We start from the raw sequence: 22,783 nt of genomic DNA, 5'->3' as shown, positions 1-22,783 counted from the left end.
AAAGCAGACAGACACGCCCTTTGTAACTGCGTTCGATTATCATTATTAGCTTTGTAAGAAGAAGACCCTGGAACTTGCATTTGGAGTGACCTCCGTATGTGAAGATATACCTACCTAATTTTAGCTGTACTTTTAACTTACAGGGGTACGTCCCACTCTCGATCATTATCTCGATCCATTATTGCACTGGTGTAGTGTGCTTTATAATATGCCATCTATGTAAATTTCACCAACAACAATTTTACTGGAAAAATATCCAAAAAATATCATAAGTATACTTTTATAATTTACATTTTTTTTTTTTTTTTTACCCACAGCTATACGCCCATGGAGTAACGCTTTGTTGAGTTTCAAGATATAAAACAACAACTGGAGAGTAATTTAAAATTCAGTGAAAAAAAAAAAAAAACAGAGAAACATTTTTCATTTCCTATACCTTCCTCTACTCATCATCGAACGGCATTTGAACGTAAGATTTCTCACGTTTATACTCAATTTTCAACTTCGTCTTCTTAGAGCACTTGACATTTGAACGACCGTCCGTTTACAACTTCACTGCACCAGCAGTGCCGTAGCCAGGAATTTTTCATGGAGGGGAGGGGGGGGGGGGGGGTTGTCAACGATCAAAAAAAAATTCCTGAATCTCACGAAAAATGACGTTTTCGGCCGAAAATTTTTCAGTCATTGAGGGAGGTGGAGGATCCTGGGGTCCGAGTTCTCCTGAACCCCCCCCCCCCCCCCGGGTTAACTCACCGAGAACCAAACGATAAAGCTCTTCATTACCGATCTTTTGAAAGCCATGAAAGCAAGAAAAGTAAGTACGAAACATTTCCACACTTACCTAAATAAACTCCGAAAACTAAGGAATGAGAACTGGGTTTTTCTATGCATTGTCGCAAACTTGTTAACGCCTTTAAAACGAAGGTGAATTTTATAGCAATCAAAGGTCGAAGATTAGTAACTCAGCAGTTCAGAAATCAGAATTCGAAACCATTTCACCGTAGTAAGTCAAAAATCTCACGCTTTAAGAGGGATAACCTCCGTTAAAATCCGAACTGCAAACCACTTCACTGCACGAGTCTCTTTTGGGAGGCCTCTGAAATTTGCAAAAAATTCGAGGAGCACCACATTTTGAAAAGGCACCACCGATCACGGGATGGAATTCATGAAATCTCCCGAAAAGCCATTGCAGGTTAGGGTCAAGGGCGGGCAAGATTTCGCGACGCGACGCACGATTGAAAAAATGACAATAAGCATTCAATCAACACGGACAGAGTTCAAACCGCCGCCCTCACGATTAGGTCCCCGTCGGCAGAGTAAAAGAAGAAGAGAAAAACGGCGACAGAAGAAAATCGGCTACTGTTTAATCGCAAGCATCTCAGATCATGCCGTCCCCCTCTTTCTTTTTCGGTTTCCTTTTTTCTTGGTCCCTTTTCTTCTGCACTACCGGGCGATTTCCTCCGAGTTTGGCGGAGAGCGGCCAATGGAAGGCCGCCGTTCCGCGATTGGGCCAATGGCATCGCGGTTGCGTAGGCATAATTTCTGCGGCCGCAGCTGGCGGGAGAGGTTGATGGCAAGGAGGCCTCGGCAGCGAGGCGACAGAGATTGTTATCGCCGAGCGCCGCGCCGCGCCGTCCCGCGGTCCGGGGAAATGCTGCGGCTGTCGAGGATGAGAGTGGCAGAGGCCCAGATGATGCGCCGCGCCGCGCGCCGCTCCGTCGACGTCGGTATAGTTTAGCAAAGCTTAGGACAGCAGTGTTACGATATCGGTCGTGCTTGGTTGGAGCTCTTTCGAGCCAGAGAAGTTGTTGCCGCGCGAGCCGCGCTAAAGCGTCCAGCCCACATACAAACTATAGGCTTCAAAGAGACTCATCGATTGCCCCGACTTAAACCGCTGGCCAATGAGAGGGCCAGGAAAGGCATCGATGAGTTTCTTTGAAGCCTCTAGTTTGTATGTGGGCTGGACGCTTATAGCAAATTTTATTTAAAGTCTCCAACCTCCTTAGGAAGCTCTGCCTGACTCTGTCTCATCAATTATCAACAGCAATGGACATCGTTGCCAACAGATTCGATCAATCAGACCAGTTGGTTTACAGAGACAAGTCTTGTACTTGTCTCTGTTGGTTTACGATGGACTGAACCTCTCCCTGAGGCTAATTCATTTTAAGGTTTAGAGGTACCTACCTATTTTTGGGCCCAAACCTCGTAACTGCTGTTACATTTGGGTTCAGAACTTTCGATTCGATGACTGATGAATCGAAACGTTGGTGCGTGATTTTAATACCACCTCTCCTGGAGCAGAGCGCCTTCACAGACAGAGTATGGCCACTGAAGGTTCCACTCGTGATTGGCTCACAGTCAACTATATTAGGCCTTTTATGGAGCTCTTAGGATCAAAAAAAAAAAAAGAAAAATGGCCGCGACACATGCAGACCATTCCCAATTGCAGATAAATGAGGTTTTATTTGCCTATATGATAATAGGTTTACTCAAATCCCACAGGTAGACGTAAGTAGTTTCTCAGTTTTGAATCCAATATTGTGCATTCCCTAGTGGAAGTGAACCTAATGCGGCTGGAGGTCTGCAGGTGGTTAACCATCCGCGGCAGGGACTAACCTCCTGCTAACCTCAAGCAACTCCCCGTCGCATGGGGTGGACACCCGATTCCAGGAAAAAACCGAGTGACCTCCCGCGAACCTCCCGCAGACCTCTCGCAAGCCTTAGTGAGCTGCATGGGGTTGCAGGCCCTTGCTTGAGGTGATTAAGGCTTGCGAGAGGTCTGCGGGAGGTTCGCGGGAGGTTACTCGGTTTTTTCCCGGAACAGGGTGTCTACCCCATGCGACGGGAGGTTGCTTAAGGTTAGCAGGAGGTTGCACGAGGTTAGTCCCCGCCGCGGATGGTTAACCACCTGCAGACCTCCCGCCGCACGAGGTTCACTTCCACTAGGGTTACATTTGAAAACATCCCAAACTTTTACTATGGTTTGCCGTACTACACAAAGAGAATACTCAACATAAAAGTTTCGTTAATACGGGATGTAATACACAAAAAATTGGCCTCCGGCCAATTTGTGCGCGGCGCATGCGCTGCGTACCGGCGTTTTGCGCCGGCATATACAGGGGCTTCGCCTTCCCATTATGGCATTAGAGTCCCTTTATACTGAGAGTCAAGACAATTTGAATCCATTTCTGATTGGTTCCCGTATTTTAGGCCTCCACAGTGTCACAAACGGGAATAAAGATTACATTTTCACCAATTGCAAAGATTATAATCTGGAATGGACCAGGGAATTACGGGTTCGGCAAGGAACAAACGGAATGAGAGGAGGAACGGAGAAAGGCATTTGAGAATGGGCCGATCAAAGATTACGAAAAACGTTCAATTTCTGTAATCTTTATTCCCGTTTGTGACATCCATGAGCCGAATTGTCTTGACTCTCAGTATAAAGGAACTCTATATGGCATGGGACCTTCCCGCTCTTGCCGGCGCAGAGCGCCGGCTTAGGCACTTTTACTGGATTATTTAGAAAAATACTGCCAATTTCACAAAATCATAAAGTTCGATAAAAATTTAGATCGAACGATAACAGTTTTGAAAATTTTAATCAAACCACTAAACTTTATCGTAAATCTCTTCACGATATGTGATGAATTCATAAATTCAGAATCGACTTATCGATATTATGAGGCATCTTCCGATAAGTAATTGATCAATGATGCCTTCTAGTAAAGACGGCGATCCTTAAAAATCTTAGCTTTTCTACGATTCATTAGGATCTATTGGATTCACTGACATCATAATTTAGATTCGATTATATATTATAATCTTTCCTTAAGCACGGTAAAAAGCTATCAAAAACCTAGGTACTTCAATGGGTAGAATCACTATTCGATGTTTAAATAGTCATAAAATAAAACGGGCATTGCCAGGCAATCGATCCCAAATTTTAAAATCGGCGGTCGAAATCTCCCCGCTGGAAATTGTTCACCACCCGCCCGCCGAGAGCGCCACCTCCATGGCTCGTATCCCCGTGTCTCGAAGTCAAAACATCAACCACACAAACAGTCCATGGTTCGTGATAAACCCAGAGACAAGAGACCCTCCACTAGTAACTTGGCCATGGTGGAAGCTTTTACTTTCGGGACTTCAGCATTCTACTGTTGACTTACCTATATGGTTGATGTTCAACAACGTGTTGGCAGTTTCGTTTTGCAAACAAGCCGAAAATGGCCGACGTTTGGGAAAGTTGTTTGGCTTATGACGTCATCCGAAGCTCATCATCGACCATGTAGGTAAGTCAACAGCCGAAAATAGGGTGATGACTGTTGCTCGCTCATAATTGTCCATAAGGAATTGTTGAAACCCCGAAAGTAAAAGCTTCCACCTGTCGCTAGGAGGCCAGCGGAGGGTCTCTTGTCTCTGGATAAACCTCTGTGATGTGTTTACAAATTCGCTTTTGTGTTATCATTAATCATTAAATCAATCATGCTCGGGCAGTATTATTATTATGATATTTGTGTTCAGTACCTCGTAAAAAGGAACCACGAATGATGGAATCTGCCGGGATTCTAAGTTCATTAACAACAAACATATTAGTTTCGAATAAAGATCGAAGCGTCAGTTCTAGTGTTAGCTTCGATGATTCACAGTATTTAAGTACCTATTTTGTTTGGTGTATACCTACGAAGTAATTTTGGATATAGTATATGATGCATTTTATAGTGCATTTGAAATCCTAGGTCTCACCTGACTCAAAGCGTTTGCTACCAATGCCCAGGAGCGTTCGGACTCATTTATCGGAGAATTGAGCGTTTGCTATCGGCCCCTCTGCAATTATGAGACTAGTCCAAAGATCCTTTAGGAACTTAAATTAATGACTCAGGTGGTACTTTTGTGCCAACTCTCAAAGAATTAAAGGCATTTTTTCAAAATCAACAGTCCGTCAAAGTGAGCTTTCATGATGGCTTCGGCAGATCGGTCCCGGGGGATGGGGGGACCCTCCCTTTAAGTGGGGGGGCCTGAGGGGCGCCGGCTAAACCGGGGCCGGGGTCGGGGACTGCCGTTCGAAGAGTGCCTTAGGGACGTCCGACGGGAGGATAGAGCGTCCGATGGGCCACACTTGCACGGGGTGTGGCCTGGAGGGGTCGTTTAGTGGGTACGGAACACAGCGGCGTGCTTCACCCCCACATAACCGGGTCTTCCCATCTCACAGCGGTCGGGTCGGTTAGGGGTCGCTTCGGCGGCTCTTCACCAGCTGATGGTCGTTGCCGTCCCGGTATTCGGTGGGCCCTTTTCATGAGGGGCGTCTTGGCGACCCTCATGATGGGGGCACTGTAGCGAATTTTTCCCCTCACCACAAAAAAAAAAAAAAAAAAAAAAAAAAAAAAAAAAAAAAAAAAATCTATTTTATTTGATTTATTTATGTTACTTTATTTTATATTTATCCTTTTTTATTTTACTTTATTTTATTTCATTTCATTTCATTTACTTATTTGTCTTCATTTTAATAGGTAACTATTTTTTATTTTTATTTGATTCATGTGTTATTCACTCCTGTCTTTCCAAAAATGGATCAACTTTTTAAACTTTTTATCATACTGTTTCTTTGAAACTGCAAAGAAATGTTCAAGAATATCATTAATTTCGATCATGAAATTGGCGCTAGGGACATTTATGAATGCTAAATTACCCTGTATGAATGCGCGAGCCTTTGAAGCTCCACGCCAGCGGCACTCGGGCGATCACGGAGGTTGAAGCGACGTCGGGCGTAGTCAGTACTTAGATGGGAGACGGGAGACAATTTGGGAATGACTGCGGCGTGGAAAATTGCTTAGTGGCTAAGAATCCCTTACTTACCAAAAGAATGCCTCGGCAACTAGACCAACTAATTTTCGTGTATACTCCTTAATGTTTTACTTCGGCAGTTTGGGCACGGAAATCCAAGTAAAGCACAGGGGAGGCTTCCCCTGGGGTCCTCCGGGAAGCTTCCTCTGTCCAAAATTATCTGGGTAAAATTCCCAGAGGAAATTAGCAGGGCCTGCTATCCCTGATGAACAACCGGTGAGTGAAATTTTTTCTCTTCTCTTAAAAATATTGTTGTTCACTGTCTAAAAGCTTTTTTTTTTTAGCAAAATGCGAATAAAAAATCTACGCGGTGTTGCCAGATTGTGTGAAGATATAAAAATTACGGAAAAATTGTGTGCGGAAATATGAATCTAAGATTTTATGCGGAAACGTCAAAATCGGAAATTTTGTGCGGAAACGTCAACCTTCCAACGGTTTTTGTCTCGCTTACCGTCTCATTTGTTATGGTTTTTAATGATTTGCTTCTAAAGATTTTACTTTCATTTTAGTATGCATGATTGAGAAGTTAAAAGAGGTTGAAAGTTGCGCTCTCTTTTTCACAGTTTCATATCATTATACTCGGGCGTAGGTATCTACCCGAGAAATCTATCCGGGCAATGGTAGAATAGATGGGTGAATTCAAAAAAGGGTCAAATTTCAGGTTCTTTTTCCTCCCAAAATTTTTTTGGGAATTTTTGGGCAAACCAAACTTTATTTTGACTATCATTAGGTGTAGACTTGGGAAATATAGCTCGTCGAGCTTAATATTTGGGCTTAAACCCAAATTTCCACCGTCAAGTGTATTACTTCCCAAAATTTGCTCTAATTTTGCCTGATTTCCCAAATTTTCATCTCAGAGGTGACATATAATACTTTTAACTGAAAATTGAACACAATTGTCATAAAAGCATCATCGAGCACTAAATAAAAGCATAATTGAAAACATGTAACCCTTTTATATCTTGCAGAACCAAAAAAAATTGAGAAAAAATTCATCCGTCATGAAAGATATCTGGAGCTTATTCTGCTTGTCTTTTAGAAAGCTCCGTCTGTTTATCAAAATGCACACTGTTTTCCTTTAACACGAGAAGAAGCTTTTATTTCTTGGAATATTGCAATACAAAATGGATCAAAAACACCGAATTTTAAAACTTCGAGTGAACTTTAAAACCCGCTAAAGTGGAGATAAAGTCAGGAAAAGTTTGAGGACTTACATTAACATAACAATTACACCGGTCAACTTTTTTTTTTTTTTTTATTTTCCGAAGATTTGCCAATGGTTTCGGAGTAGATTTTTGGCGCTGATTCTCACACCTCCTGATCAGAACACCTCCATTTACCTGTATCAGTGCGATTTATCCTGGGAAAGTTAGGAATTTTTCCGGAGGAATCGGAATTTTCCTTAAAATCTACCTTTCCCAGAAGAGTCAATTTTCCGGGAGAATCTGGGCACGATGGAAAAAACCCAGGAATTTTTCGATTTCGTATCCTAAGATACATAAGAAACCCTATTGCACCCCTATTAAAATTTCCTTTCTTTTCCTAATACCAAGGTTTTCCGGTCCAGTTTCATTAAAATCAAATAATTAGTCACCGAGACAGTGTTTTAAGCCACGGCCACCATCTTGGATATTCGAATCTTGGAAATCTGACTATAATTCGAGTTTCCCATTTAAAAATACCCGCGGGTACCAAGTTTCGATGATGCGTAAATCGATTGATTAGGCGCTGAGATAGCATTTTAGGCCATGTCTGCCAACCCATCTTGGATTTTCGAATTTTCAAAATTCGACTAAAAATTCAAGTTCCCCATTGAAAAATACCCCTGGATACCAAGTTTCACTTTAATCGACTGGTTTGGTGCTGAGATAGAATTTTAGGCCACGTCCGCCATCTTGGATTTTCGAATTTTGAAAATTCGACTAAAAATTCAAGTTCCCCGTTGAAAGATACCTCCGTGTACCATGTTTCACTTAAATCGGTCGGAAAGAGCGCCGACAGGGCTTAAACAAACAAGTCTCAGTTGATTAGGCGCTGCGATAGCATTTTAGGTCATGTTCGTCATCTTGGATTCTCGAATTTTGAAAATTCCACTAAAAATTCGAGTTCCCCATTGAAAAATACTCCCGGACACCAAGTTTCACATAAATCGGTAGAAAAGAGCGCCCACAGGACTTAAACAAGCAAGTCTCAGTTGTAACAGTTTTCCACTCTGTCCCATTAAACTGGGACACTGGGACTGGATGGAAACAAATGGGACAGGATGGAAATAAGCTGTTTTTTAAGCTTATCTCTAACAGTAAAGACAATTTTGGTGTTTTTTTTCACGGAATATTTAGTAGCACATCCTAGAGTATCGGAATAAGAAAACATTTTCCCTAACGCACACTTCGAAAGTATTTTACGAGCTGATATTAGTGTGTGTGTGCATGCTTGACGCCCTGCCCTAGTGAAAATATTACCTTGCGGTGAGCTAACCATCACCTTGCGGCAAGGTATCGGCCTATCCACCCTCACCGAGCCCTATCCGAGGCCTCGCCGGGTCAGTTCGTGGAACTTAACGACTGGGAATAATTATGCATGGCAACGTTGGAGACGAAAATCGTACCCAAACACGGGGTATTTCCCGATGCTGTGTCGCCTTTTTCAAGCCCTGCGTCTGGATTTGGGTCTACAGTGTTGTCATACGGTTTTATTCCCGGTCGTCGAGTTCCTTGAACTGGCTCGGCGAGGGCTCGGATAGGGCTCGGAGAGGATGGCAAGGCCGATACCTTGCCGCAAGGTGATGGTTAGCTCACCGCAAGGTAATATTTACGCTAGGGTGTTAGTTATCGTGTATATCATTTTGTTCGGCATCGTTAGTGGCGTTATTCTCGCACAAAAATTTGCGAATTTCAGAATTTTTGCCATCTGCGACGTGTGAACTATTCAATTGAAACAAAAAAAAATCGTTTTTGGAAGAACCTTAACGTTATGGCAATCATTTAGAGCTTATTATATCGTTGCCATGTCTCTCCTGACTGTTGCTCGGGACAATGATTCTAGCGCGTGAAAAAGTTATTGATGGAGCAAAAAAGAAATTGACATACTTTTTTTCTCAAATTTAAAAGCACTACCTATCATCTCCGATAAAGTTTTCTTAGATAATCACTCTAGTTATGCTGCAACATCGATTTAAAGTCAAGAACCAGGCACGGGGAACACGCAAATTTGGGACAAACGTAGGCAATTTGCACCTTCAAAGTTCTCCTAAACTTTTATTTCAGTCCAAATAAAGTGGGACATAGCATGTAAAAGTCAACAATAGTGTGGAAAATGAGAAAAAAATATGATCTGCCCATGTTTCTCAGATTATGACGATTAAAACAGCTGACTGATGTTTTCAATGTGGATAGTAGCGAACGCTGCTTTGTTCAGACGCCAAAATTCGTCGTTGGCGTTTGCAAACCGAAAGTAAGCGACCGTCAACTTAGCTGACAACACCTCTACGCCATTATGAACATGGACATTTCTAAGCAGTGCGCAATTTTTAGAGAATTTTCGTCCAAACCGCGACATCATATCTCAATTTTAATGCCCTTTAAGGAACACGTTTTCATCCTGGCAACGCTGTAGCGCGCAGGAAAACTTTTTTGGTGAACTTACCGTTGCCGGAAAAAGGGAACAGCAGGTTCTTGTTATAGGAAACAGCATATCCAACCCCGGGAAAAATCCATGAGGGGGATAAAATCACCGATTTTGAATAACCCTCTTTGCTTGGTATATATTTTGTGGGATGTCACTGCATTTTGGGCAACGAATATTTATATTTTTAACTTTGTGGTTCATCTTTACAAGGAAACGTTATTGGTGGAATATTATGGGGTTTTCGCTGAAGTTCTCGATGAATAAAGAGAAAGGAACGTCCAGATGTTTGAAGATAAAGTTTTCAATTGGAGAGATGCTTGAAAACTTTACGGATGGTTGATAGGTTTTTGCTTAGCACTGAAAGTTGTGTAAAAAATGCGACGTGGCTATTTAACTCTTTCAAAGTAAAATTTTACATGCATATATAGGCGTCCAACATTATTGTTGTCACTCACAAATGTCAGGTAGTGCATAGGTAGTAAAAAAAAATCTAAAATCGGAGAGACCGTCTTTGTAATTCAGTTTGAACACTGAATGGCGAAAAAATAGTAAATTTTAAAAAACCCTAAATTGCGGACATTTAAATAATTTTTAACTCAGTGTCAATGGCATACCTATTTAGAATCTAAAAAAAAAATTATTTTAGAAACACTTTTTAAAAGTTTCATAGGTCAATACAGATTCTCGTCATTGACAATCAAAGAGAGGGAAGTCCAGAAAATGAGAAACGTTTAAAACGGGCTTATTCACATACCTTTCGCTGAAATTCACCCCATCTCTAGGGGTCGATATCTCGCGAACAGGGTGTCGGAGGGGGACAACCCTTCAAATTTGTCTCTTAGAATGATGTCAGGACCTTGTATACCAATTTTCAGTCAAATCGGAGCGGGTCGGGTTCCTAGCAGCCTGGCACAGTTGACATGGAATGACCCTTTTAGTTTATTGTTTCCGCCGCTTGAAATTTCACTGCTATCTTCTTCTATCATAGAACTCCCCTGAAAATATTAAATCTAAAATTCAGCAGTCATAGTAGGTACTATGGTTTTTCCCCAAATGTTGGGTGGGAGTGTATGGTTCCGAATCACAATTTAAAGTAGTTTAATTGACCTAATTTTCAACTCATCTTCTAAGTAACCCGCTGTGTGAAAGTAGTTTGCCCCCTTCTCCTGCTAAATCTGAATTTTCTGCAATGCAACAAAGCGCTTGCTGGGTGTTTTTTTATAAAGATTTTATGACACTGAATCAAACTGTTCCCTGAAAATTAAATTTTTTGAGCTGTGACATTAATTTCATTCACTGCACATTGCAATACCCCCCCCCCCCTCAAACCACCCCCTTAAACAGGTTTCTCTTATTATCGGACCATAAACAAGTAGCACACTTTATACCAATTAACTCATAACTGAGAGGTGGACAAGGCGCATAAGAGCAGTTTTTTTAAAAAAATTGAGATATTAATGATATCAATTAAAACTAGCCTTAATACATACAGGGTGTCCCAAAAGTCCCTTCCACCCCCTCTAAAATTTTAGCTAATTAATATTTTGAAACGAAACTTTGGGGATGTTCATCGATCAATGTAAGCTACTTTTGGGGGCCCCCAAAATTTTCGGGGCCCCCCATGGGGAGGGGCTGCGGACCCCAACTTTTTTTTTTCAAATGGCAACCCCTATCTTGTGATACCTCATTCGAAAGAGCATAAAAAACTAAGAATTTTGGCGCAAACCGCAGATCAATATCTTAATTTTTGACCAAGTTATGATAGGTCAAAGGTCAAATTTGACCAATTTTCAAAAAATTATAACTCCGGTTCAAATTATCGTGATGAAAAAAATAAAACGGGAAAATTTACCACATTGTAAGCACTTTTAAGGAAAAATCACAGAAATTACTTCAAACTAATTTTAAGGGGGGTTTCGGACCCCCAAATACGCCAATTCAAGGGTCATTCAATTTTCCCGCGAAATAAGCCAATTTCCCCCAGATTTGCCTCCACACTAGTTCAGTAAGGTCAAAATCAGTTCAACATTACGTTGGCAAGTCCCCAAATTTCGGGAAAAGTTAAAAAAACGAAATTAAAGGTGATTAAATTTGACCGCATAAATTTTTTTTTTAACTTTTCCCGAAATTTGGGGACTTGCCAACGTAATGTTGAACTGATTTTGACCTTACTGAACTAGTGTGGAGGCAAATCTGGGGGAAATTGGCTTATTTCGCGGGAAAATTGAATGACCTTTGAATTGGCGTATTTGGGGGTCCGAAACCCCCCTTAAAATTAGTTTGAAGTAATTTCTGTGATTTTTCCTTAAAAGTGCTTACAATGTGGTAAATTTTCCCGTTTTATTTTTTTCATTACGATAATTTGAACCGGAGTTATAATTTTTTGAAAATAGGTCAAATTTGACCTTTGACCTATCATAACTTGGTCAAAAATTAAGATATTGATCTGCGGTTTGCGCCAAAATTCTTAGTTTTTTATGCTCTTTCGAATGAGGTATCACAAGATAGGGGTTGCCATTTGAAAAAAAAAAGTTGGGGTTCGCAGCCCCTCCCCACGGGGGGCCCCGAAAATTTTGGGGGCCCCCAAAAGTAGCTTACATTGATCGATGAACATCCCCAAAGTTTCGTTTCAAAATATTAATTAGCTAAAATTTTAGAGGGGGTGGAAGGGACTTTTGGGACACCCTGTATTCTGTTAAGAATTTGCTCCAAAAGTCAAAGTTTTAAGCATCAAAAAGTCAGTTTGAACTTTCTTGATACCATAAGAATTCATATAATTTCGAAACTTCCACCACATATTTCTCTAAATAGCAAAAACTGCACTTGTGAGCATTGTCATCCAAGCCCCTCAATTGAAGCGTTGGGTGAAGAAAGGGCATTTATTGGTTGCGGTGTCTCAAATTCTTAACTGCTCATTTGTATTTTAGAGAAAAAATTTTTGGAAATTTTTTGTTTTCAGCACTGTACAATCATGAAGAAAATTCAGTAAAAGTTTCAACGGATTCCATACGAATTGCTTCATGTATAATGAATGAAACATTAGCGAAGATTCTGAGACGCCGCAACTAAGAAATGTCCTGATTGCACCCAGCACTTCAATTCAATCCATATGTGTTGCCACAATGTTCAACAACTATTTTTTCTTTTCTGAGGAACGTAGCTCCAAATAGAGTTATTTCTCAACATTATTCAATAAGTATAATAATTACACCAAATAACGGAAGAAAAGAATATTTTTTTATTCATAAAGCACATCGACCACAATTTTCATTTGTGTGTAAAATCTAACTAGGTTAGAGGGGGAGACGCTCTGAAAAACAGATGTTACAAATTTACGCTAAAACCTATATTAAAAATCAGCACTACCCCTCACCTATTTATTCTCCACATTAGAATCTTTTCATTCTCCAAATACAGAAAATAAACAGATGCTCAGCAGTGCCCAATTTCAATAAAAAGTTATTAGCGTAAATATGAAAAATTCTCCCGCTTTGAGAAATAAACTTTTTCCTCTAGATGTTACACAGTTGCCCAATCTTGCCAACAGGAGGCATTTTTTGCAGAAAATGTCAAACTACAAAGCTTTACTATTAACCAAAGAATCCTGTCTTGAATTCCTAGTCCTCCACCTTAGTATACCTTGTCTAATGTATTAAATTCAACAGATACAGAGGAACACTGTAGGATTCCCCGATTAGGAAAGTACTTATGGACTCATCATTTGAGCAGGGTCTTAGGGCCCAAAAAAGCAGCCAACATTCCCTAAGTTTTCGTATGAAAAATCTGGAAATTAATGAAAATAATAAATTTTATTGATCATTTATCTTGTGCAGGTCTTCAAACGAATCTTAATAATTATAAACCTATGTTTTAAATAACTTTTCTGGTTTCTCCCAAACAAGTTTTGATTCCAATGGAAAAATGAAATCACTGGCGATCACGTGGGCCTTGACTTATTTGCAGAGGTATCGACACCTCTGTCAGTCATGGGCTGATAGCTGAGAGCACTGGGCAAAATTCTAGTAAGCTGGTTAATATTACGAGTAATTTTGGACAGGGTTGTCTCCTTCAAAATTCTCAATTACCCTTTCAGTCCAAGATCAACCCACCTCATGAGTGAAGTCCAGATGGACTTTCAGACTTGCAGACACGACCGTACTTCCCCAATCAAGATATTCTAGCACAGACCATATTGTTGACCCAATCCTGGATGGAGTGATAAAATATTTTTTAGCCTTTGCGATAGGTGACATTTAAGATGTTCTTCAAATTATGTCGGGGAAAAAAGTAATAATAAAAAGTTGGCTCAGTAGGTAGGTAGGGAGGTTTTGGTCGGTCTAGTAAAATTGACAGAAGGAAGGCATTATGCAAGCTACATACACATAGCATCTAAGTACATGGAGCTCCAGAGACTTCTCTAAAAATGGTACTTGACAAAGCTAGTCCTGAACTATTCTGCAACCTATGTAAAACACTTTTCATCAAAGGCAAATGTACACAAGTTTGAAGTAGTCTCTTAATTTGACACACCAACAGATTGTTTAAAATTTTTTGCTATTTCTTTTATGGTTGGAATTTTACTTCTCAGGTCCTTGAGAATAATTTGATGAGTTTCATCCTCCGCTTTAATGGTCAAAAACTTCAAGACTGAGTCTGAAAAAAAAAAAATAAAAAGATAATTATAAAATGATGCCACATTTTGACCTGACTAGATGAAAAGAAAGAGAGAAGGGAGGAGACAACAAAAAAGCAAAGAACCACATTCGCAAACAAAAGTTTAGGTTTTTCAATCCTCATTGGGAAGAAAAATTGAGTTTGGTCTGACTATGGTCAAACAAATTTAATTTGACATAGGAGTACGTACCTATTTACAATTAATTTTATGAACAAAAACACCTAACACAAGACACACACCAAATACATCAAACAAGAAAATTAAGTATTGTTGTGGGAATGCGTAAGACCTTACAGGCTTACTTTCCCACATTCAGCTCCATGGATGAGGCGTGCTTTGCGTCATGGCTTTTCGTGAGGAATCACGAATTTCCAGGGTCAGCGATAGAGATAGGTGCAGCGGAGGTTGGCGCATGTTTATGTCTAAACGAGGAGTTGCCGTGTCGCTGAAGCACACGCGTTTTGACATAAAGAGATTCGGTGACCGCATGGGCGAGATCAGTCTGTAGGAATAGATTCCACGTTGATCCGGTCAGCCCCCGTGAGTTTGTGTATTAGTTATAGAGATAGATTTATGAGTTTTATTGTGACATATATACTTGTATTATTCGAAGTTTGCTGGTGTTTTGTGTGTTTTCGATCTACATTCCCTACCCCCCCCCCCCAAAACTGCATTGCAAATAATTTAAAATGATAACAGCGTAGTCAATAATGATGTTAGTAGAAAATATTTCGGACAGACGCGTTTTGGGCTCCTGTCCATCCTTGAAGCCAAAAATCAAGAGTGGCGGTAGCCACCCCCGGTCGAGGAGAATGACGTCCTACTAAAGTCCCGATAACAAACGGGTGGCCGACACTCTTAGTCACAGGCAACTCCCTTAATCTGAAAATTGATTCGGTTGGAACTCGACTGCAGCCCAAACGACGGCACGGATTCCTACGATCTTGGTGTCTACGGACGCATCTCAATTAGGACTACAAAATGGAAGAGTTTCATTAAGATCCATTGAGTTTTCAAAAAGTTATAAGCACTTAATGACCCAAAACAAGGAAAATTTTACTTTTTACTTTGCCAGGAAATTTGAATTTCAAGAATTCAGGGTCCTGAGAAAGTCACTGGAACTCCGCGATAACGGTAAACCTTAGACCCATAAAAGTGGGTACCTAAAGAATCGTCATGTTACCGTGTCCATGGGTTTTTACAGTTTTGTAACATTCCTAGTGATCTTAAAGAGAAATTACGGAAAATACGACTAAACTGCCCGTCATGACCATCTTTAAAAACAGATTTCTTGCTTACCCGGCCGCAGATTGTAATGGAGCCTGTATAAAGGGCACTCCGTGAAGATGTGAGGATTTCATTTTGCCACATAAAAAAGCGCTTTATCTCACGGATAATCCAGCATCCGCTTACATCCTTCAAAATTTTAGCTATAATTTTTGAATTTAGAAAAAGCCAGTAATATAATGGTTCAACGCCATTGGTTCATTCTGTTCAGGTTCGTCCGAGTTTCGGGAACGAAATTCCTGTCGTCGTTATCAACCTCCATCTACTGTATTTATTTGTGAATAATGAACAGATTTAATTTAAAAGTTCAATTCATTTTAGATCCTAACTAATATTACACACTTATATTATTACGCCCAATTTTATCCCGATACACTACTTCATTGGTTTCTTAAAAATCTCAAGTGATTTCTGGTCGGTCGTTACCAACCTCTTTAGCTAGTTGTGAATAGATTTACCTAATTTGGATAAGAGTTTAATTCTTTGTAGATGCTAACTACTATATGTACATACTCTTATTATTACGTCTCACGTGTTCTACTGGAGCCCGATATACCTTAATTTCTCTTAAAATGTTCAAGTGATATCTTTATTTTATGGAACGATATGTGACAAAATTTTAAGTGAGGTTATGTCGTCATGTTTATGTCAGTACCTGACTGAAGCGATAGACGTAATTCCGGTAAATTACGTCAAAGAAATTACACCGAAATTGTGCCAAACTCTCCAAAGGAAGCAGCATTTACATCACAGAATGTATTCTCACTACTAAAGTCTAAAAATTACTGGAATATGAGCCTCGGTCTTCACATGCGACTGTCACTGAACTTCGACCAAAATTTATTCGCTCTATATCTTGCCATCAACCTATGTGCTCTGGAGTGATTATGCTTCTCTGAAGTGTATGTTATTTACATTAAGAACATGTTTCCTTCATTATTTATCTTGGAATCCTCCTATCTCTTCTACCGTTCTTGTTACGCGCGGCTTGCGTACCTGAGTGTGTGAGGCACAATTCCATCCCTTTTCGGAACAGTTCAATCATAGGTCAACTTAATGTCACATAATCGAAGGTCTTTGACTGTGAGCATTTGCTCAAATTGGTTTCTTCTGAGTCTCTTTGATTTTGCGTCAGGAGTTGTTAGAAACTTCATTTTGCCCAGCAATGTATAACAAGGTCTTTAATGAAAGGTGTGTACCCGTTTTATTCTCATAATTTCATAAGTTGATGATAAAAATACAATGAAGGCTTCATTTTCTTGCATAAATTGCTGTGTGAAATGGGTGCGTCCATTTCTCCTCTATTTAAAAGAGTAACAGAATGTATCGCTCATCTGTTTAGAGGACTTCAGTATTAAGATACGTAGGTATGTGTTCCTGCCTAGTTCCTTTGGAATAAGTGTGATCGTGTTAATCATGGCTAAATACAATTAGACCCCATGGTATCAATGTAATCATAAATGCCTCTCCACTCATACCAACTAGGTGCGGCATATCCTCCGATCAAGAGATGGAGATTGCCGTCTCAGTAGGTACGAGGGTGAGCCTACGAACCCAGGTATGGTGACCGTAAGTACCGCTTTGGCCTCTCACATTCAGATGAGCCTTTTTCTCTAATGAACTCATGCCAATACTTAGATCTCTAGACTTATTTACTGCATTAAGAACACATAAGATAATAAGTCAAATAGGTCAAGTCAGTTGTCAATCTTTATACCAAGTGCAGGTACCAACATAATTTTTTGTTATTGGGTGGACAAAAGACACTAGCTGCAACGCAGCGATTCATAGATTTAATTGTTCCCAACCGATCCGTGATTTGGCGTCAATCCTTTGGATAAAAAGATCACGATAGTTCCATTATTATTAATTAAAAACATCATTTAATTTGACAACAGTTCTGTGTGCGTTTCCCACTACTGTCTGAAGTACAGTAAAAATAAGGACTCAATTTTGTGGTGGCCACATTCTTTATGATGCAGTTACTTCTCAACCAATGAACACCAGATTCGTTTCATACTTAGAGTTTCGCGTTGTAGGATCAATTTTTGATTGGCTCTTGCATTTCGGTTAAGGCGAAAGACTGAGTATGAACCATGGAACGAAAGGTACAACAAGAAACAAACGGAATGAGAGAGGGAATGTAAGTAGGAAATGGTAGGAAAGCAACAAGAGCAAAATAAACAAAACCTCGAAAATAAGAAGGCAAATTTTTATCCAGACGAATTTCTACTTCAATCTTAAAATACATTCTCCTCAAAACCCTTGTTCTTTTAGTGCATTTTCACGTTATTCTTAGTGTGCCATCCTGTAAAGCCCTATCTGAAAGTAAATAAATTCGCGGGCAATTTTTAAACTTTACTTTGCTGCAATTGGTCCGAGTTCTCAGGATGTGGGAAGTTGCAAGAATCAGAATCAGCAATGGTGCGCTCTCTCGCGGCTAACGCCGAAACCCTAGTTTTCACTTTCACTTTTCTCCACCAGTAGCGCTCTACTTTCGTTCCGAATGCTTCGGTTTTGCTAGCTCTTCGTATAGCCAGACCTTTAGGTACTTATTCACCCAAAAACGATCTGATATAAACTACAAAAACCCTCAAAAACATTTTTCGGGCAAAAAATCCGGTCGAGGAAATTGACGTGTCACTTCCTTTTAATCAAGTATAAGATAGGCAAAAACCTTTGATGAATTCCCAAGGTCCACTAAGACTAATAATCATCAAAAAGTTCCAAAAACTTACTCGAAAGGAAAAAAATAAAATGAAAAATAAATCCCTTGCCAAAAATAAATAAAAAACCGATTTTGAGATAAATCCCTCGAATGAACTTGAAATCACAAAATCGGTCGAGGATGTCAATTGAAACTTTCCCCCCTTTAATTATGAGCTCCGCAACAAGCGTGACTCGCTTGTACCTTTTCATACACGAGCCGCACGAATTCATCTCTTCTTCTCTCCTCTCCTTCCGTCCATGGACAGAGGTCCAAAATTTTTCGGATTTACTGACGCGACCGGCTGCGGCTCGGTGCGTAAACATGGGTGGATTACTAAGATTACACATTAGTCAGAGAGAAACACGTACAACCTGTCGACTTAAGTGGGGCTCATTCCGTGAAGGGACTCAACTCCTCCACTATAACAATTCCACTAATAATTTTGCGATTCACAAATCCCCTCACTTGTCCGGACCTAACGTGTCTGTTGAAATGTCGTCCAATGGTACAGATGTATTTCATACTTAACTGATAGAGTATAAGAACAATTATTACTTACAACCTACCTACCGTCCAAAGCAAATGGTAAGCTCCCTTAAAAAAAAATCCATGTTTCAGATGAATCATGTTTCGAAAAAGTCTAACATGTGGTTATGGAAAAATGGGTCGACTGGTGAAACTGCAACCGACTTGAAGCCGACATCAGGGATAATAAGAAGGCACCGATTCACTGAGAGCATCGACCCGCAGCCGGTCGCGTCAGTAAATCCGAAAAAATTTTGGACCTCTGTCCATGGACGGATGGAGAGGAGAGAAGAAGAGATGAATTCGTGCGGCTCGTGTATGAAAAGGTACAAGCGAGTCACGCTTGTTGCGGAGCTCATAATTAAAGGGGGGAAAGTTTCAATTGACATCCTCGACCGATTTTGTGATTTCAAGTTCAATCGAGGGATTTATCTCAAAATCGTTTTTTATTTATTTTTGGCCAGGGATTTATTTTTCATTTTATTTTTTTCCTTTCGAGTAAGTTTTTGGAACTTTTTGATGATTATTAGTCTTAGTGGACCTTGGGAATTCATCAAAGGTTTTTGCCTATCTTATACTTGATTAAAAGGAAGTGACACGTCAATTTCCTCGACAGGATTTTTTGCCCGAAAAATGTTTTTGAGGGTTTTTGTAGTTTTAAAATAAACAAATACAAAGTTCCCCTTGAACAGATTTTTTACAGCATAATTTTTCCTATTTATTGTAGATTACAGAACTATCTTCTTACATGTCTACAAAATTTTACTTGCACATGGAACTGATACTGACTATGTCAATCTGCCCTCTATTGCAGTCAGGTGAATGCTGTGAGAGCAAATTGCTTGGCTCGCCTTATTGTGAAATTAAATTAATAAGAATGTATTTCTGTGCTGAAGATGGAGGTATTACAGATGGTGTTAAAATAAAAACCAGCAATACAGGCCCAATCGACAAAAAAAAAAAAAAAAAAAAAAAAAAAAAAAAAATATGAAATAACACAACATGGGACATAATGGGAAAAATGGTATCAATAATAGCTTACCATGGAATTCTCTGAGGTGGGAAAAAGTATCTGGTGGCAAATGCGGCTCCAAGAATGCAAGGATCGAAGAGACAAACTTGCCAGACGCATGAAGCATGCTCTGCGTTACAGTTTGAAACAGAACTAGAGAAGCTAAGTGTAAGACAGCTGCTGGCTCTTCCAGTCCATCCATTTCAGACAAAAGAGCCTGTTTATGTGCCATGATTAGGGATCTGATGGACAAAAAAAAAAAAAACTGTTACAGCCTTAACTTGGAACTACAGGCCATGATGCCATTTACTTGAATGTCTCATGCGCAACCGTTCATTTAAAAAATAATCAGAGGAAAAGATCAGAAAGTTAAAAACATTAAAAAAAAAAAAAAAATTGATACACTCTATGGATCATTTTCTATGTCAATTGGTAGATTCATCTTTCTCAGGGCTAAACTTGCTTTGTCTGACACAAAATTTCATTTTATTTTCCTTTAATGAGAAATCAGATGCGGAGAAGATCAGATTCAATACACGGTAGTGAGTTTCTGTCAATTTTAAAATTTATTGACTTCCTGAAGATTTTGGCAAAAAGATCAACTGACATTTCAAGGATGTGGGCATGGAAACACTATTCACCAGACGTTAAGTGCAAAGTTCAAGCTCGCCTAATGAAAGGCATAGGTGAAATTAAAGTCATTCTAAATGTTTGAAAAAACAAAAACTTCAGGGCCTGACAGCTTCGCTTGACTTTCCATAGTTGCGAAAAATTTACGACCCTTTCAAATTCTTCTCTACAGGACCCCGCACACTCCTAATGGGAAAGTGCACCACGATCGATTTTAATTTTTTTAATGCATTCAATTCTCCTCAAGATGCTGATCGAAAGTCATCATTGCGCAAACTTTCTGAAATGCACCGTTTTCGCACAGTACGCCCGGAACGCTTCAATTATTCGGCGATAAAGAGTCAAAAAGAACAAGGCATTCGAGAACAGGTCTGATGTGAATTAAGGTAAAACGTACCGAGTGTCTTGTCTTCTTATCTATTCCTACCTACTCTGGGTCTATCTCCCTCCCGCTCTCGTCCGTTTGACGTTCTCTGTTTTTCTCCGACTTTCCTGTTCTTATGCTCCTCACGAAGCTGATTTGGATGGTCAAGCAAAAAGGCGTGCAGAATCCGAGATAAGACTGCCACTCAGTGCTGGAGTTCCCCTGATTTCCTTGTTGATACACAGCGGACTGTTCACTCGAGTGCTGAAATGAGGAATCTTTCTGACTCTTTATCACCGAATAATTGAAACGTTCTGGGCGTACTGTGCGAAAACAGTGAATCGTAGAAAGTTGACGCAATGATGACTTTTGATCAGCATCATGAGATGAATTGAATACAATAAAAACTTTAAAAATCGATCGTGATGCACTTTCCCATGAGGAGTGTGCAGGGTCCTTTTCAAGAACGTATCATACTATTACACTTTCTTTATTTACAATATTGCTTACTGTAACAGCCTCAAGAAACCTGAGTCTATACCTTAGAACGTCTAAAAATATTGATAAGATACTCAGATCTACATTGAAATAAGAATTTCACATTTACCTTTCTCTTTTCTTGTCTTGCTTTTTAATAACAACTCTAATGGCTGCTAATGTTTCTTCAACAACAGAGACAAAATCTTCTAATGAATCGCTTCCTAGGGACTTGTTCAGTTTTGATAGAATATTTCTATTTTCATCCTCTGCTTCTGCAATGAGTTTCATTCGCATCTAGACGGATAAGAAAAAGAAGCTTAGGGTATGGAGAGAGAAAAAGAGGTTGCTCAGTAGTCCAGTGAGTGATACGTACTTGTCATAAAATAGAAGATTATCTTCTTACTTGAACTTACAATTGTAGCTATCGGAGAACACATTTACGGGCAATGCTTATAATTTGGAAAAACTAGGTATTGCCTCTTTTGATACTTGTAAAACAATGATATTTATGGAGGCAGGTTGCCTCTTTTAGGTATTAAGACCTTACATGACTTCTAGAGCAGTATTTTTGCACTGTGAGAGAATTTGCGAACATTAAATCCGGAAGGTTGGAGTTTAAAAAGAAATTTCATGAGGTTAAAGCAAAAACCAAGTCAATATGGATCAAAGACGAGACACTATCGCACAGCCTGTATTCCAGTAAAGTGCTTTTGGATCACATCTGACAGCACCAAAATTACAAGATTTTTCAGGTATTCAGAAAGAGTGGCACACATATAAGCATATGTTTCTAACATTAGTTCATGACAATGCTGCACTCATGAACATCATCAAATTTCACTACTTGCAGAACTCATTGACCCGTAAGGCAGCAGCATTGATCAAGACATTAGAATTTGATGAGAAGTATTACTCAGCAGCATGGGCAGCTTTGATTGATAAATATGACAATGAAAAGGCTCCTGGGCATCGTTTGAAGCAAAGATTATTCGAGATCCATAACCCCTGTTCTTGCCGGACAGAGAGTAAGTTAACTCAGAAGTTGTAGAGGACATTTATAACAAAGCGAATCAGACACTACAAGCTACAGTCAAAGTACAACTACAAGTTTAAAATTTGAAAATGGAAATATCGCTTCCTTTGAATTTGAGTTGGCAAAGGAAAGATGCAAGAGAATCATTCCAGTAGAATCATTTTCCGAATAAATTGCTCATTTGTCAAAGAACCACGGTATTGTTTTAAGTTCCAGCAATATCAAAACCCTGTCTCGGTTCCAAGATGAAATTGGAATACTGTGAGTGGAAGGAAGGTTACAGAATTCTGTGTTATATGTCATAACGAAAGATATCCAATGTTATTACCAGCAAAACACCGATTTACAGAACTGTAATTCTTGCAAGAACATATTAGACATCTTCATGCTCCACCACTGTGGCTTCTGTCAAACATAAGGCAAGAATAATTCCCTAAGAATGCCTAAGAATAAGGCCCTATTTCAGAAGAGGGCTGCCATCAGAAATATTCACGGATAATGCTAAAACGTTTGTCCGGAGCAAACAATGAACGAACTACTTTATTTGACAATCAAGCACTGTGTAAATAAATGACTCGAAATGGGATAACATGAAA

The 22,783-nt window shown here is 39.7% G+C and overlaps 2 protein-coding genes across 3 annotated transcripts in view; both read right to left on the bottom strand.

Moving 5' to 3' along the window:
* Positions 1 to 10,549, bottom strand: part of LOC109037048 (uncharacterized) — a 258,003-nt gene extending 247,454 nt beyond the window's left edge. Inside the window, exon 1 of one of the 2 annotated variants that reach the window (XM_019051543.2) lies at positions 10,226 to 10,549. Coding sequence is in view for 1 of the 2 variants with exons in the window: in XM_019051541.2 (XP_018907086.1) it covers positions 842 to 891 (50 nt within the window). In the remaining variant the exon portion in view is untranslated. Of the gene's footprint in view, positions 1 to 841; positions 2,658 to 10,225 lie in introns of those variants that run through there. The other variant, XM_019051541.2, reaches the window with a different exon arrangement.
* A 2,137-nt stretch (positions 10,550 to 12,686) lies between these two features.
* The window catches only part of Ufl1 (UFM1 specific ligase 1), a 54,325-nt gene continuing 44,228 nt past the window's right edge, over positions 12,687 to 22,783 (bottom strand). Inside the window, exons 11-13 of the mRNA XM_019051545.2 lie at positions 21,282 to 21,448; positions 19,711 to 19,922; positions 12,687 to 14,124 (exon numbers count right to left, since the gene is read on the bottom strand). Coding sequence (XP_018907090.1) covers positions 13,988 to 14,124; positions 19,711 to 19,922; positions 21,282 to 21,448 — 516 coding nt within the window. The 3' untranslated portion in view covers positions 12,687 to 13,987. The remainder of the gene's footprint in view (positions 14,125 to 19,710; positions 19,923 to 21,281; positions 21,449 to 22,783) is intronic.

This window comes from Bemisia tabaci, chromosome 2 (assembly GCF_918797505.1).
Source record: "Bemisia tabaci chromosome 2, PGI_BMITA_v3".
Classification (NCBI taxonomy): domain Eukaryota; kingdom Metazoa; phylum Arthropoda; class Insecta; order Hemiptera; family Aleyrodidae; genus Bemisia; species Bemisia tabaci.
This window is presented reverse-complemented; position numbering and strand designations above follow the sequence as displayed.